The sequence below is a fragment of the Heloderma suspectum genome, chromosome 9 (assembly GCF_057233095.1).
Source record: "Heloderma suspectum isolate Gila_16-S chromosome 9, 16-S_ref, whole genome shotgun sequence".
NCBI classification, from domain to species: Eukaryota; Metazoa; Chordata; class Lepidosauria; order Squamata; family Helodermatidae; genus Heloderma; species Heloderma suspectum.
This window is the reverse complement of record NC_139466.1, coordinates 13198899-13214214: the sequence shown is the minus strand read 5'-3', so window position 1 is coordinate 13214214 and position 15316 is coordinate 13198899. Positions and strand designations below refer to the sequence as shown.

The 15316-nt window shown below is 49.0% G+C and overlaps 1 protein-coding gene across 3 annotated transcripts in view; it reads left to right on the top strand.

Annotated features, from left to right (window-relative positions):
• The window catches only part of RNF128 (ring finger protein 128), a 64268-nt gene that overhangs the window by 14155 nt on the left and 34797 nt on the right, over positions 1-15316 (top strand). For 2 of the 3 annotated variants that reach the window (XM_084813730.1, XM_084813732.1), the window contains exon 1: positions 13280-13893. The exons of the other annotated variant lie outside the window; for it this stretch is intronic. In XM_084813730.1, the coding sequence (XP_084669856.1) occupies positions 13455-13893 (439 nt within the window). In that variant the 5' untranslated portion in view covers positions 13280-13454. Of the gene's footprint in view, positions 1-13279; positions 13894-15316 lie in introns of those variants that run through there. 3 annotated transcript variants of the gene reach the window in all.

Sequence of the window (15316 nt, the reverse complement as noted above, 5' to 3'; positions counted from 1 at the left end):
TGGTTCAACAACAACCCACACTCAACCAATGAGCGTGGGTAAGTCCGTTGTATGAACCCAGCATGTGCCAGTTGCATGCTGGGTGATCAGCATAATTACCATTGCCAGCATGGTTTGTCATGTCATGTGAACCCAGCCAGGATGGCTTGTTGCTGTGGGTAACAAGCCACCCAGAACCCTACAAGAGCCCACGGATTCGAGGTAGCTTGATACCCATGGCAACAAGCCAACCTGCTTGCATGACAAGTCAACTGCTGAGAGTAATTGTGCTAATCCCGCCGGCACATGCAGCAGGGGAAATAAACCACCATGGATTATTTCCCCAGCCGTAGTTGTGTGAACCAGGCCACTCACACCGCTCCCCCTGCTGCAGCTAGAGGCAATGTGTCACTCACAACCTGTTCTTGGGACCATGAAATCTGTACCCACCTACATTCTCAATGTGGTCTGGATAAAACTGCTTGTGCAAAAGAGCTCTGTCCTGTGTAATATGGTCATCTCCAGAAAACTGACTTTCACGCTTAGGTGAAAAGGGTTTTGCTGCTCTGTTATCTACCTCCTCCCCCAGAATATTACTACTACTGCTACTATTGTTCTTGTTGTTGTTGTTATTTCTTCTATACCAACCAATAGCCCAAGCTCTGTAGGTGGTTTCCAAAAGATTAAAACCTTCAAAAGAAAATATAAAACCCATTTACATACAAAACTGTTGAAAACACTCAACAACAACAAAAACCTGGGAACTGCTTCACAACTTGTCCCTTACTTCTGTTTAAAGACCTCTTAGCAGATTGCACTCAACTTGGGACCAATTGGTTCCACTCTCAAACATGATGAAGGGCTCCTTCTTCTTTGCAAAGCAGGCGGAACGTCAAGAGGCCCAGCTCATCTGCTCACTAGGAGACATGCCTGGTCTCAAGGCCTGCTCTAAACAACACGCTACACTACGTATGTAGTGTGCAGATGATCCCAACTTTCTTTTTTTTATCTTCCACTAAGTGTGTGGGACCCTGATCTGGTCTAGGACCAGCATGTGCAGGTTGGTGGGGTGGGGGGAGCAGAACCTTCCTACCCAGCTGCTTCCCCCTCTAAAACTCCCCCTCATAAATCCCCCTCCCCCTGCAGAGGGCTAAAAGGAGGCCGGGATGAAACTCCCTTGGTGCCAACAATGCTTTCCCCCACCTTTTTTTAGCCCGTGTAGGAAGCCAGTGAATTTAACTAGGGGGATGCGGCTGGGAGGGTAGGTTTATACCTCCCCTACATATGCATGCTAGTCCTGATCTGAATTGGGGCCCCACATACTTACTTGAAAGTTAAAAAAAAAAAAGTTCTTTAATCTGCAAGCTACATATTTAACGTAGTGTGTAGTTTAGCTCTTATATGCCGTGCTACATGGGACAAAATCTCCCCTCTTGCTAAGTATCACTTCCCTAACAGATTGTGCTTGCTTGGACCCCTCTCTAATTTTCCCCTTTCTTTACCCACCCACCCACCAATCACTCCTCCCCGCCCCCCAGTGCTGCCACTGCTCAGTAATATATAATCAGTTCTTAGAAAAAAGAGGATGTCTGGGTGAAGCTACGCGTGGTTAAGACACGAGACATCACAGAACAGAATCCCCACGCTTTCCTCGTTCCTTTGGCTCTCTGTTCCCTTTGCTCTCTCTCCACCCCTTGCCCAATACCTGCCTACTCTAGGCTTGGGGCATCTCTACACCAGCCTAAAATCCTACGTTTAAAATGGGGCTTTCTGTTTCCGTTTTAAATGCAGGACCACAATGACTCCCTTTTTCACGTGCTTCCTTTTCCCTACCCCCTTTCCCTCTTATCTGAGTCTTCCTTTATCTTTCATTGATCTCATTCCTCTTCTTGCCACTTTTACTCTTTTCACGAGGAAACTAAAGCTAAACACAACAGGGTAAGATGATAGCTCATTATCTGCGATCTATTGAAAAATGGAACAAAGGGCATTTAGTGCAGGAGAGACCTTGGAGGGTCATGGCTTCGTGTAGGGGATTTCTACACCAGCCTAAAATCCTGCGTTTAAAATGGGACTTTCCACTTCTGTTTTAAATGCAGGATCACAACTGATTCCTTTTACACGCACGTCCCATAGCTTTGTTTCCACGAAGAGGCGCTACACACACTCCAGGTTCAGTGATACTTGCTCCTGGGTACCTGCCCCTTTCCCTCCCCTTGCACATTACTGGTGTATGGGGACTGACACACAGACAGCCCCGCCCCACTGATCTCCCCGGGCCCCGCCTCCCTCTTCCATGCTTTTGGCCAGTCCTTGCCACTCAGCCCCTCTCCTGCTCCTCTGCTCTGCCCCCCCTTGCTGCTGCTCTGCCGTTCTGCTGCTCTGCTTTGAACAGGCAGGCTGGAAATGGCGAGGAACCAAAAAAAGGACCAGGAGCGGAAAGCCTGAACACCCGTCAGACCTTCGTCACCACCTTCGACATCATGACCATGCCCCCAACAACCACACTCAGCGCTTCATTCACGCTAGGGGAGAAATACCCGGGGAGGACACGGCACTCCATTCGCGCATATCTGGAAAAATACCCAATTTTTCCCGTTTGAGGAAAACACAGGATAGGTGGGAGGAAATAGTGGAATAATGACTGGACAATGAGGATGTCATGTAATGGACCCGCACAATTCAGTGAGTGAGCAACCATGAATGCGCAATAAACGTAAGGTGTAGAGATCCCCGTAAACAGCCCGCAAACTTCCATGAAGAAGCAATTTCAATTGCAGGATAAAAGCTCAGTGTGAAGGAGCCCTTGGTCTCTTTGTCACTGATGGAATAAGGGCGCAGTGGGGGTGGGGGAGAAGCAACATTGCACACCCAGAATGATGCACGCAAATATTACAATTTGATGGATTTGTTTAAAGTGCATCCCTGAAACTTATGTTTATGTGCAGATGTGCAGAATTGCCTCAATATCATATGGCTGTCTTTAGTCAAAGGCGAAGGAGGTATTGCATGGTATATAGACACCCCAAACTAACATGTACAGACATGTTCCCTTGTTTGCAGATTATCAGGAGCTTGATGCTTCTGAGCTGTCCAATCTAACTGTGTCATCTCCTTGATCATACGGACAGTTCAGATCTCCGGTCTTGTGTAATCAACTTCCTAAAGGGGGAAGAGATAGAGAGAAATAAGCCTTTCTGATTCAGTCCCCACAAACGGAAACTCCACCACGCTTGAGTAAAGACCCTGATGAATCAACACATCCAATCTTTCCATCCAAACATGTCTGGACACGGACTCCTCAGTAGGAAACAACATATATTTTGTTCCACCTCTCTACTGAGACTCCTGCCAATATCACACTACCCTTATACAAATCTATGGTGTGAGCACACTTAGAATACTGTGTACAGTTCTGGTCACCGCACCTAAAAAAAAAAAAAATTGTAGAGCTGGAAAAAGTGCAGAAAAGGGCAAGTGAAATGATCAAGGGGCTGGAGCATCTCCCCTATGAGGGAAAGTTACAACAGCTGGAATTGCTTAGCTTGGAGAAAGGGTGAAGAAGGGGGGACATGATAGAGGTGTACAAAATTATGCACGGTGTGGTGAAAGTGGATAGGGAGACATTTTTCTCCCTTTCTCATAATACTAGAACCCAGGGTCATCCCACAAAGCTGACTGGTGGGAGATTCAGGACAGACAAAAGGAAGGACTTGTCCACACAGTGCATAGTTGAACTATGGGATTTGCTACCACAGGATGTAGTGATGGCCAGCAATTTGGATGGCTTTAAAAGAGGGTAGACAAATTTCTGGAGGAAAAGGCTATCAATGGCTACTAGTCCTGATGGCTATGTGCTACCTATGGTATCAGAGGCAGTGAGCCTATGTACATCAGTTGCTGGGGAACATGGGTGGGAGGGTACTGTTGCGCTCATGTTCTCCTTGTGTGTTCCTGGTTGACAGCTGTTTGGGCACTGTGTGAACAGAATGCTGGACTAGATGGACCCTTGGTCTGATCCAGCAGGGCTTATCTTATGTTCTTATGTCCCCTGATGAATATTAAATATTACACTTTTAAGACAGTGTTATAGATTTACATGATGCTTTGCATAATAAACTCCCTGCCCCTCTTTCTAGAATAGCACCCTGGTTGTGGAATGAGCTTCCCAGAGAGACTCACCTTGCGCCTATGTTGTGCTCTTTCCGGCGCCAGGTGAATACCTTATTTTCCCAGGTATTTTAGTCTTTCAGCTTCTGTTGTTTTAAATCTGTATTTTAAATCTTTGCATTACTGCTAAGTTTTATTTTGGTTGTTACTTTGATTTTATACTGTAGTTCTAAACTTTTACACTTTGATATTGTCTCATGTTGTATTTTATGGTTTTAATTGTTGTGAACCGCCCAGAGAGCTTCGGTTATTGGGCAGTACAGAAATGGAATAAATAAATACAGTGTAAAGTTTGACAGTGGTGGAAAGAACAGAGGCAAGGCAGTTTAAGCATACTTAGACCTCAGCAGGATGGTGAGTAAAGACTGGGGAGAAGGCTTCGTGTTGTAAGCGTGAAGTACAAAGTCCCCAGTTCAGATCCCGTCACTCCACTATCTCTAGGTGGTCTTACAAGCTGTGCAGAGAGGCAGTGTCTTCATGAAGGCTATCCAGTACATTTTCTGGAGTGATTGTGGATTTTAATCTGGGACTTCCAAAACCACACCCAAAGCACCATCTTGGGTCACTTGTGACCCTCCAAAAATTTCAGCCTACAACTTCCATCTTTCCGCACCATTGGCTATACTGGCCAAGGGCAGATGGAAGTTGTAGGCCAAAACGTTTGGAGACCCACAAGTTGCCCACTCCTGATCCACTACACCGTTCTGATCACTCCCGTTTCAGTGTAAGCAGATGTTCATGATGGCATAAGTTGTTTCTTTGTTCCAAGGCTTAAAGCTGGCCTGGAATCACACAGCAGGGTGAGCAGGAAAGCATAAGGACATAATAAGAGCCCTGATAAATCAGCCGAAGGCCAGCATAGTTTAGCCTCCTGTTTCCCATAGCGGACAACCAGATGCCTTGAGGAAACCAAGCCCACAAGCAGAACATGAGCTCAACAGAGCTCTCCCACTGTTAGGCAGGGCTCCCTATTTCTGTGGGAGAAATACAAACCATTCACCCTAATGATGCAATTAAAGCATTCACCTCTAAGCTAGCACCTTAATTTACTTGATAGACAGTTTTATTACCTAGATAATAACTTATGACACCCTTCCTCCCCACCCCTCAGCAAAGGAAAATTACACAAACCAAATTCTTCATTTAACCTCTTGAAATGTCAAACAAATCTAGAGCAAACTCTTCCACCACATGCCTACTTGAGATGTTAACCCTGCTGCCCCATGGTTAAATCCTTGGCCCCATTGTGAAAATGCTGTTTGTTTTTTCCACACTGCTTTAAATCATTCCTGGAGGTAATTTGTGCCACATTTCTTCTGTATCACGCACTTTCCTCTTGAACATTTCCTGGCTTTTGAAATCCAGTCTTCAGCTTTTCAGTCGTGTCATTATTACCCCATGTTACCTGGAAGTATAATTAGTCCAATTTTATAGGACATTAAATCACAGTGGAGAAGGGTGACATAAGTCACCCAAGGTTATTGCAGTGTGATGCAAAGCATTTGATCACAGCACCTGAATCAGTAAGTAGAAAGTGGAAATTATGGGTCAAGAGTTGGATGGAGTAGAAAGGGAATGTGTTTGTGTCCATCTCAAATTGTTTCCTAGAAAAAGAACAAATTTGACTTGATAACTGATCGCAAAAGTCTTCTTCCAAATAACTTGGACCCAGCGCTTGCCATACAAAGTTGTGACAGAAATCTAGACCCTTACAACTACAGATGAAGAAGGTGTGTCAGAAATGTAGCAAAATGCAGTTAAAGCAAACTACTGGTATTGATATGAGGAACCATTGCTGAGACAAATAGAAAATGCTGCTGTGAGCCTCTGTGTTCATCCAAGTATGTGCAACTTGAACCAGCTCTGTGAACATATAACAGTATGCAATCATAAATGTTTCCAGCTGGAGATACCTCCTCGTCTGCATCAGGGCCAGTCCTACCTTTTGGCAAAGTGAGGCAACCATCACTGATTTGGGGTGACATGAAAGCACAGCAAATTCTTATGTTTAATTTGTTGTTCTCGTGTTTGTACAGCCAGGGAGAAGAAGGGGTACTGGTGAGACAAATTTGGGGTCAGACAAATTCCCGAAGGCTATCAATGGCTACTATTGGTTTGAACCGATTGGTTCAAAATTGGGAAAGGAGTACGACAAGGCTGCGTATTGTTGCCTTGCTTATTTAACTTATATGCAGAGTACATCATGAGAAACGCCGGGTTGGATGAATCACAGGTCGGAATTAAGATTGCTGGGAGAATTATCAACAACCTCAGATACGCAGACGATACCACCCTAATGGCAGAAAGCGAAGAGGATCTAAACAGCCTCTTGTTGAGGGTGAAAGAGGAGAGTGCAAAAGCTGGTTTGAAACTCGACATTAAAAAAATGAAGATCGTGGCATCTGGCCCCATCACTTCCTGGCATATAGAAGGGGAAGAAATGGAAGCAGTGACAGATTTTACTTTCTTGGGCTCCAAGATCACCGCAGACGGTGACTGTAGCCATGAAATTAAAAGACGCTTGCTCCTTGGGAGGAAAGCTATGGCACACCTAGACACCATAGTAAGAAGCAGAGACATCACCTTGCCGACAAAGGTCCGTATAATCAAGCTATGGTTTTCCCAGTAGTAATGTATGGCTGTAAGAGCTGGACTATAAGGAAGACTGAATGCCGAAGAATTGATGCGTTCCAACTGTGGTGCTGGAGAAAACTCTTTCAAGTCCCCTGGACTGCAAAGAGGTCAAATCAGTCAATCCTAAAGGAAATCAACCCTGAGTGCTCATTGGAAGGACAGATACTGAAGCTGAAGCTCAAATATTTTGGCCACCTAATGCGAAGAGAAAAGTCACTGGAAAAGACCCTGATGCTGGGAAAGACTGAGGGCAAAAGGAGAAGGGGACGGCAGAGGATGAGATGGCTAGATAGCATCACCGATGCAATGAATATGGACTCCAGGAGAGAGTGCAGGACAGGAAGGCCTGGCGTGCTATGGTCCATGGGGTCATGAAGAGTCGGACACAACTTAACGACTGAACAATCAATGGCTACTAGTCCTGATGGCTCTGTTCTATGTCCAGTATCACAGGCAGTCTGCCAATGTACACCAGTTGCTGGGGAACATGGGCAGGAGGGTGCCGTTGCACTCATATCCTGCTTGTGGGTTTCCTATGGGCAGCTGGTTGGCCACTGTGTGAACAGGATGCTGGACTAGATGGACCCTTGGTCTGATCCAACAGGGCTCATCTTATTAATTTAATTGAATTTGCTTAAAGTACTTTTATCCCGCTCCTCAGCTGCTTCCAGAGCAGCTAAACATGCAACAAGAGTCCCTGCAGGCTTCCAACCTAAAAAGATATGGCATACAAGGAAAAGGGGATGGTGAGGGAAAAGGGCGGGGGGGGGGGAGTAGTCTTTCACTAAGGCTGGTGGAAAGGCTTCTCCTCTCACCTCCCTTCATACAGCCAGCTGGAATGGCTGCTGGTGGTGACAGTTGAAGAAGGAGAAGCCTTCATGGGTGGCCTTTCAGCAGGGCTGACGGAATAGCCCCATTTCTCCTCTCCTCTCCCTCAGATCTTGTTTCCAGAGATTCCAGGGGAGTCTCCCATCCAGGTGCTCACCAGACCTGCTTAGCTTCAGCAAAGTGGCTGTGTTATGTGCTAAATTTGGTGGGAGCCAAATTTCATTACCTTCTCCCCACCCCCATAATTTGAGCGCTGGGTTGATGTGACATAATTTTGTAGTCACACTGGATGTGTACAAAATGATGCATAGTGTGGAGAAAGTGGAGAGGGAGCCATTTTTCTCCCTCATAATACTAGAACCCAATGGGGCCATCCCATGAAGCTGATTGGTGGGAGATCCAGGGCAGATAAAAGGACTCCTTCACACAGTACATAGTCAAACTATGGAATTTGCTACCACCAGATGTAGTGATGGCCACCAATTTAGATGGCTTTAAAAAGGGATTGCTTTTATTTATGACATTTCTATGCTACCCAAGAGCCGAAGCTCTCTTAGAGAAATTCATGGAGGATAAGGCTATCAATGGCTATTGATCTTGATGGCTATATGCCACCTCCAATATCAGAGACAGTGTGCCTGTGAACACCAGTAGCTGAGGAACATGGGCGAGAGGGTGCTGCTGCACTCACGTCCTGCTTGTGGGTTTCCCGTGGGCAGCTGGTTGGCCACTGTGTGAACAGGATGCAGGATAAGGGCTGACTGTTGGTCTCATCCAGCATGACACTTCGAATGTTCTTTTGTGAAGGTAAAGTAGGGAAAAGCACGGTAAAGCTCTTGCAAGTCCTCCACTAGTTAATAAAATAATAATTATTATTATTTTATGGCAAAGGCCCCTGTCTGCTTGCTTCCTCAAAACACTGATTTCCCTCTCCTGCCTTTGACCTGCTTAATTAATTGTATTTTTGTTTCCTCGAATTGCTGAGCACATGAAGAAATAAGCAGACAACACTTCCATTAGGTGTCAAAGACAGCCCACATCTCTGCACAAGAAGCAGGTCATGTCAGTCAGTTTTGCGTGCTCATAGTTTGGGGTGGGAGAGGAGCTAAATTCCCATTCATCGTCTTGTCTCAGGCAGCTTCCAAGACAATGGGGTGACTTCAGTGCTATGTAAGGAGGAAAGAGATCCATTCAAGGCTGTGCCGGGGGGGGGGGGTGTTGGATCAGGCCACTGAAAGGTAGCACTGTTGACGACAAAGCTTTGGGCAGGGCTAGTTATCCGCTAGCAAATATAATTTCATGCTAGACTCAATGTTATCAGTTGGAATTTCCCTGCCTCATTTTTTTCCAGCACCTTTAGCTCATCTTTGATTCCACCAAACAATCGGGGTAAACTTTCCAACCATTTTCTCTTTTGAAGTCAGTGGGAACTGTAGTCACTGTGGTCTCCATGACTTAAATGTGTGGGGCAGATCTGTTTATAGCCATAAAGTCTATATAGCATGTGCCAGTCTTGAGCAGCAGGACTGTAGAAGCTCCAGCTTTTATCTCCAGCTTTTATCTCCAGATATCTGCACTGCTGTTCAGATATTGGTTGCTTTCAATATGATTGTATTTTGTTTATTTGAAAAGTTTTATATACTGCCCCTCAGCAGAGATGGTGGAGCAGTTTACAAAAACGAGATAAAATACCAAAATAATACAGCGAACGATAGCATGTTAAAAACATTAAGGGCACAATCCTATGCTTGTTTAGACAGAAAGAAGTCCTACAACTCCCAGCATTCCCCAGCCAGCCATGGCCGGATGGGGAATGCTTGGAGTTGTAGGACTTTGTTCTGTCTAAACATGCACAGGATTGCAGCTTGAAATACATTAAAAAGCCTGAGAAAATAAAAAAACAAATTTGCCTGGCATTGCAAGGTGATTGGCATTGTAGTCCAGCACATCTGGAGGGCACCAGGTTGGGAAAGGTTTCTCTAAGGGCACAATCCTATGCGCCCTTGGAGAAAGCTGGCTAGGGAACGCTGGGAGTTGTAGGACTTCTTTCTGTCTAAACTTGCATGGGATTGTACCTTAAATAAATCAAACATCTATATTAGATCTCCATAAATATCTTCAAAATATCTTCAAATGGATTTGTCAGTCATGTTGGCCCCAGGACAAAGAAACTTAATTGCACTTCCATTGAGTTCAAAAATTAGTGGAATTAAAGTTAATGGCAACTAAGTTGACCTAAGTTGATTTCAGCAGAAATGTTGCATATATTCAAAGTTTATTAATGGAGTCCAAGCAAGTAATCTTGTATGTGTGGTCTCCAAATCTGAATTTAAGTTTGGTAGATATAACCTGAGTGTTATGAAGTCCCAACAGTTTTTAAAATTGTTGTTGCTGTTGTTGTTAATAATAATAATAATAAGTGAGGCTGAGAAACATTCTTTATTACATATATATCCTGCCCTTTCTCCAAGGAGTCTAGAATTCTGTCTGTTGTTCTTACTTGTCATCCATTTTATCCTCCCAGCAACCCTGTGAGGTAGGTTAGGCTGTGAGACAGTGTGTCTAAACTACCATGAGACAGGGAAGCTCCATGGCTGAGTGGGGATCTGAACTTCAGGACTTCCTGGTCCTAGTCCTACACCACAGTGACTTGCCCGGAGCCATCAGTGAGTTTCATGCCATAATAGGGATTTGAAGATGAGTCTCTCCTATCCACTGCGCCACACTGATTCTTATAAATTAGTTAAGGGTGAAGATGACAATCTCAGCCATAGTAGATACCCAGCATTGATCAAGACTGGAATTCTATGCCTTGTTATCTGGGACTAAGTCCCATCGAATTCAGTGGTACACTTCGGAGTAAACAGTTGCTAAGGCTGCTATCCTAGGCAAATGTACTCAGAAGCAAGACCCAAAGAACTAAATGGGGATTACTTCTGAGTAAACGTCTGCAGCAGATCAGGCTGTTACAGGTGCAATCGTATGGGTACTAGTCTTGAAGGCTATGTGCTACCTCTAAAATCAGAGGCAGTGAGCCTATGTACACCAGTTGCTGGGGAACATGGGTGAAAGGGTCCTGTTGCGCTCATGCCTTGCTTGTGGGTTCCTGGTCGACAGCTGGGTGGCCACTGTATGAGCAGAATGCTGGTCTAGATGGACCCTTGGTCTGATCCAGCAGGGCTCTTCTCCTGTTCTTCTGTAAGCATACTCACTCATATATCTTGTAGATACCGTCAGGACTTATTCCTGAGTAAACATATAAGGTTTTGGTATGAGAGCAGTCTGAAAACACACTCACTCAGAAATAAGTCATGGCTGCCCAAGAACATTTTTCCCCAAGCCAGCACACGCCAGCTGCATTGGGACTACAGCTCACATAATCCCCTGGGTGGCTGGGGATGATAGTAATTGTACTCCAAACCATCCAGACAGGGTCTAGGTTGGGAAAGGCAGGCTGTCCTGGAATGAGAGCCCTCAATGCAGGGATGGGAAACATGCGGCCCTTCAGATGTTGTTGGATTGCAACTCCCATCATCCCTCACCCTTGGCTATGCTGGCTAGGGCTGATGGGAGTTGTGGTGTACTGACATCCGGACAGCTTTCTCAGTGGTGCTCCCACACCTTTGGGACTCTCTCCCCACGGTTTGGACTCATCGCTTCTTGGTTTTTAAAAACAACCACTGGACACCACTATTCCACTTTGCCTTTGGTGTCTAAAAATCAGCTGCTGCTGTTGCTACTGCTGTGTGTATGTGTTTAGTTCTAATTGGCATGTTCATATTTTTGTAATACTGTAAGCCATTTTGTGAGGCAGTGCACCCTGAAAGGTGAGTTTAAAATCTTTGAAATTAGTTATTTGTTTTATCTGTTGCATTTATATCCCGTCTTTCATCCAAGGAGCCCAGGGCAGTGTGCATGATCCTTCCCCTCCTTTCCATTTTTATCCTCACAACAACCCTGTGAGGTGGGTTAGGCTGAGAGTCAGTTACGGGCCCAAAGTCATCCACTGAGCTTCATGGTCGATCAGGGACTCGAACCCCGATCTGCCAAGTCCCAGTCCAACATTCTGACCCAGGCTTAACCAACCTGGGGCCCTGTAGATGTACTGGGCTGCCAGTCCCATCACCTTGAAATGTCAGGCAAATGTTTTCATTCTCCCTGGCTTTTTAATGCATCGAACTGTGGTGCTGGAGAAGACTCTTACGAGTCCCCTGGACTGCAAGGAGGTCAAATCAGTCCATCCTAAAGGAAATCAACCCTGAGTGCTCATTGGAAGGACAGATACTGAAGCTGAAGCTCAAATATTTTGGCCACCTAATGCGAAGAGAAAACTCCCTGGAAAAGACGCTGATGCTGGGAAAGACTGAAGGCAAAAGGAGAAGGGGATGGCAGAGGATGAGATGGCTAGATAGCATCACCGATGCAATGAATATGGACTCCGGGAGAGAGTGCAGGACAGGAAGGCCTGGCGTGCTATGGTCCATGGGGTCACGAAGAGTCGGACACGACTGAACGACTGAACAACAACAACAACAACGTTAGTTAAACATTAACTTTTCTCCCAGGCATTTTAAAGACCGAGTTCTCGGTTATTATGCCTGTTTGATCGATTCCTGTGCCGTTTATTATTTTGGATTATGTTGTATTTTTATTCTTTAAAATATTTTTATTGCATATTTTAACTGTTCTGTGGCATTTTAGTTTTTTAACTGTTTGCAATCTGCCCAGAGAACATGAGTTATTGGGTGGATTAGAAATGAAATAAAGACAGTTTGTTTTTAACATGCTATGGTTTATGCTAGCTGGGAATGATGGGAGTTGCAGTCCAACCCACCTGGAGGGCACCGGGGGGGGGGGGAAGCTGCTCCAACCAAGCCTTCCCCAACCTGCTGTCCTCCAATGGGCTGGACTGCAACATCCATCCCCCCTAGCCAGCATGGCCACTGGACTGCAAGTCCTATAATCTCCCAGCCCGCATGGCCAGTGGAGAGCAAACCCCATCACCCCCAGTCAGCATGGCCAGTGGAGCACAACACCCATCACCCCCAGTCAGCATGGCCGCTGGAGAGCAACCCCCATCCTTCCCAGCCAGCACAGCTACTGGATTGCAACTCCCATCCTTCCCAGCCTGCATGGCCAGTGGAGCGCAACCCCCATCACCCCCAGCCAGCATGGCCAGTGGAGCACAACACCCATCACCCCCAGTCAGCATGGCCGCTGGAGAGCAACCCCCATCCTTCCCAGCCAGCATGGCCGCTGGACTGCAACTCCCATCACTCCGAGTCAGCATGGCCGCTGGAGCGCAACTCCCATCCTTCCCAGCCAGCACAGCTACTGGATTGCAACTCCCATCCTTCCCAGCCTGCATGGCCGCTGGAGCGCAACCCCCATCCTTCCCAGCCAGCACGACCACAGACTTCCACGGCCATCATCACTCCTACCCGGCGTGGTGGGAGCTGCTGCTGGGGATGCTGGCCCGCGCCTCCAGAGGGCCCCAGGCTGGGGAAAGCGGCTCCGGCCCGCGGCTGAGCCCCGGCGGCGGGGCCTCGACGGCACGGCGCCCACGTGGCGCCCCGCGCGCGCGCGGCACCTGGCGCTCCGCCCCCGGGTCGGGAGGAGGGCGGCGCGGCCCGCGGGGGGCGGGGCCGCGAGGTGCCCCGCCCCCTCCACGCGAGTGGGCGGGCAGCGGCGCAGGTGAGGCGTCCGGCGGCGCGCGCGCGCCGCAGCCACTCGCCGCCCGGCCGCCCGAGGAGCGCCGCGCCCGGTCGCCGCCGCCGCCGCCGCCGCCTCAGCTGGTGCGTCCGTCGCCCCGCGCCCGCCTCGCTCCCCTCGCCGCCCCGGCCATGCGGGCGCTGTGGCCGCTGCCGCTGCTGTGGCCTGCGGGCTGGCTGGCGTGGCTGGGGCCGCCGCTCCGTCAGGCGGCGTCGGCCGAGGCCGTCTGGGGCGCCTGGCTCAACGTCTCGTGGAAGCTGCCCGGCAGCAACGAGAGCTCCTGGAACGCCGCCGAGAGCGGCATCTTCGGGCAGGACTCGCCGCTGCGCCGGGCGGGCGGCGCGGTGGTGGCGGCCGGCGGGCCCGACGGCCGCAACGCCTGCAGCGCGGCGGCCAACTTCAGCGCGGCGCCCGCCGCCCCGGCCCGGTGGGTCGCGCTCATCCAGCGCGGCGGCGGCTGCACCTTCAGCGAGAAGATCAACGTGGCCGCCGAGCGCGGCGCCGGCGCCGCCGTCATCTACAACTACGCCGGCGGGACGGGCACCGAGGTCCAGGCCATGAACCACCCCGGTGAGTGAGGGGCGGGCGGGCGGGCGGGGGCGCGCCGCCTCCCGCCCCGCTCGCGTCCGCGGGTCTGCTCGGAGCGGGACGTTGTTTGGGGCCTACCCCAAGGGTCCGTCCAGTCCAGCATTCTTGTAGAACCACAGGGTCGGACGGGGCCTGCAAGGGCATCGCGCCCACCCCCTTGCTCAGGGCAGGAAGCCTGATTCCCAGGCCGCCCCCCATCCCAGGGCTGCCCCGGGCTGGCCCTGCTTGGCTTCCGAGATCGGGCGCATCCAGCCCTTTGCTTGACGGCACAGAATCATAGGGTCGGAGGGGGCCTGCAAGGGCATCGCGCCCACCCCCTTGCTCAGTGCAGGAAGCCTGATTCCCAGGCCGCCCCCCATCCCAGGACTGCCCAGGGCTGGCCCTGCTTGGCTTCCGAGATCGGGCGCATCCAGCCCTTTGCTTGACGGCACAGAATCATAGGGTCGGAGGGGGCCTGCAAGGGCATCGCGCCCACCCCCTTGCTCAGTGCAGGAAGCCTGATTCCCAGGCCGCCCCCCATCCCAGGACTGCCCAGGGCTGGCCCTGCTTGGCTTCCGAGATCGGGCGCATCCAGCCCTTTGCTTGACGGCACAGAATCATAGGGTCGGAGGGGGCCTGCAAGGGCATCGCGCCCAACCCCTTGCTCAGTGCAGGAAGCCTGATTCCCAGGCGGCCCCCCATCCAAGTACTACCCAGGGCTGGCCCTGCTTGGCTTCCGAGATCAGACGAGATCGGGCGCATTCTTTTCATGCACTGCCCAACCAGCTGCCCATGAGAAACCCACCAGCAGGACATGAGTGCAACAGCACCTACCTGCCCCTGTTCCCCAGTATATGGCCTCTGATACTGGAGGTAGCATATAGCACCAGGACTAGTAGTCTTCTCCTCCAGGAATTTGTCCAATCCCCTTTTAAAGCCATCCAAATTGGTGGCCATCACCACCTCTCGTGTGGAGATAGTGTAACTAGTTAAACCATGTTAACTAGTTTTAACTGTGTGCTGTCTGAAGGAGTCCTTCTTTTATCTGTCCTGAATATCCCTTTAATCAGCTTCATGAGATGACCACAGGTTCTAGTATTATGAGAGAGGGTTAAAAGAGTAACAAATTTGTTCTGGCATCAAGCTTCCCTGGACTATAGTCCACTTCCTCGAAACTTGTTAGTCTTTAAGGTGCCCCGCGAGTCTTTGGCTGTGATAGGCAAACAGGTTTGCTCTGGCGGAAGCTTTTGTGGACTGTAGCCTATTTCAACAAAGTGTGTATGGGGGGGGGGGAGCAGCGTTGGCTGCAAAGATCCGCTGTAGGGGATCCAAGTGGGTTATAATTCATGGAAGCTTAAGCCAGAGCAAATTTGTTACTTTTTAAGATGCTGCAAAATACTTTGTTGTTTTTGCTATATCTATAGCT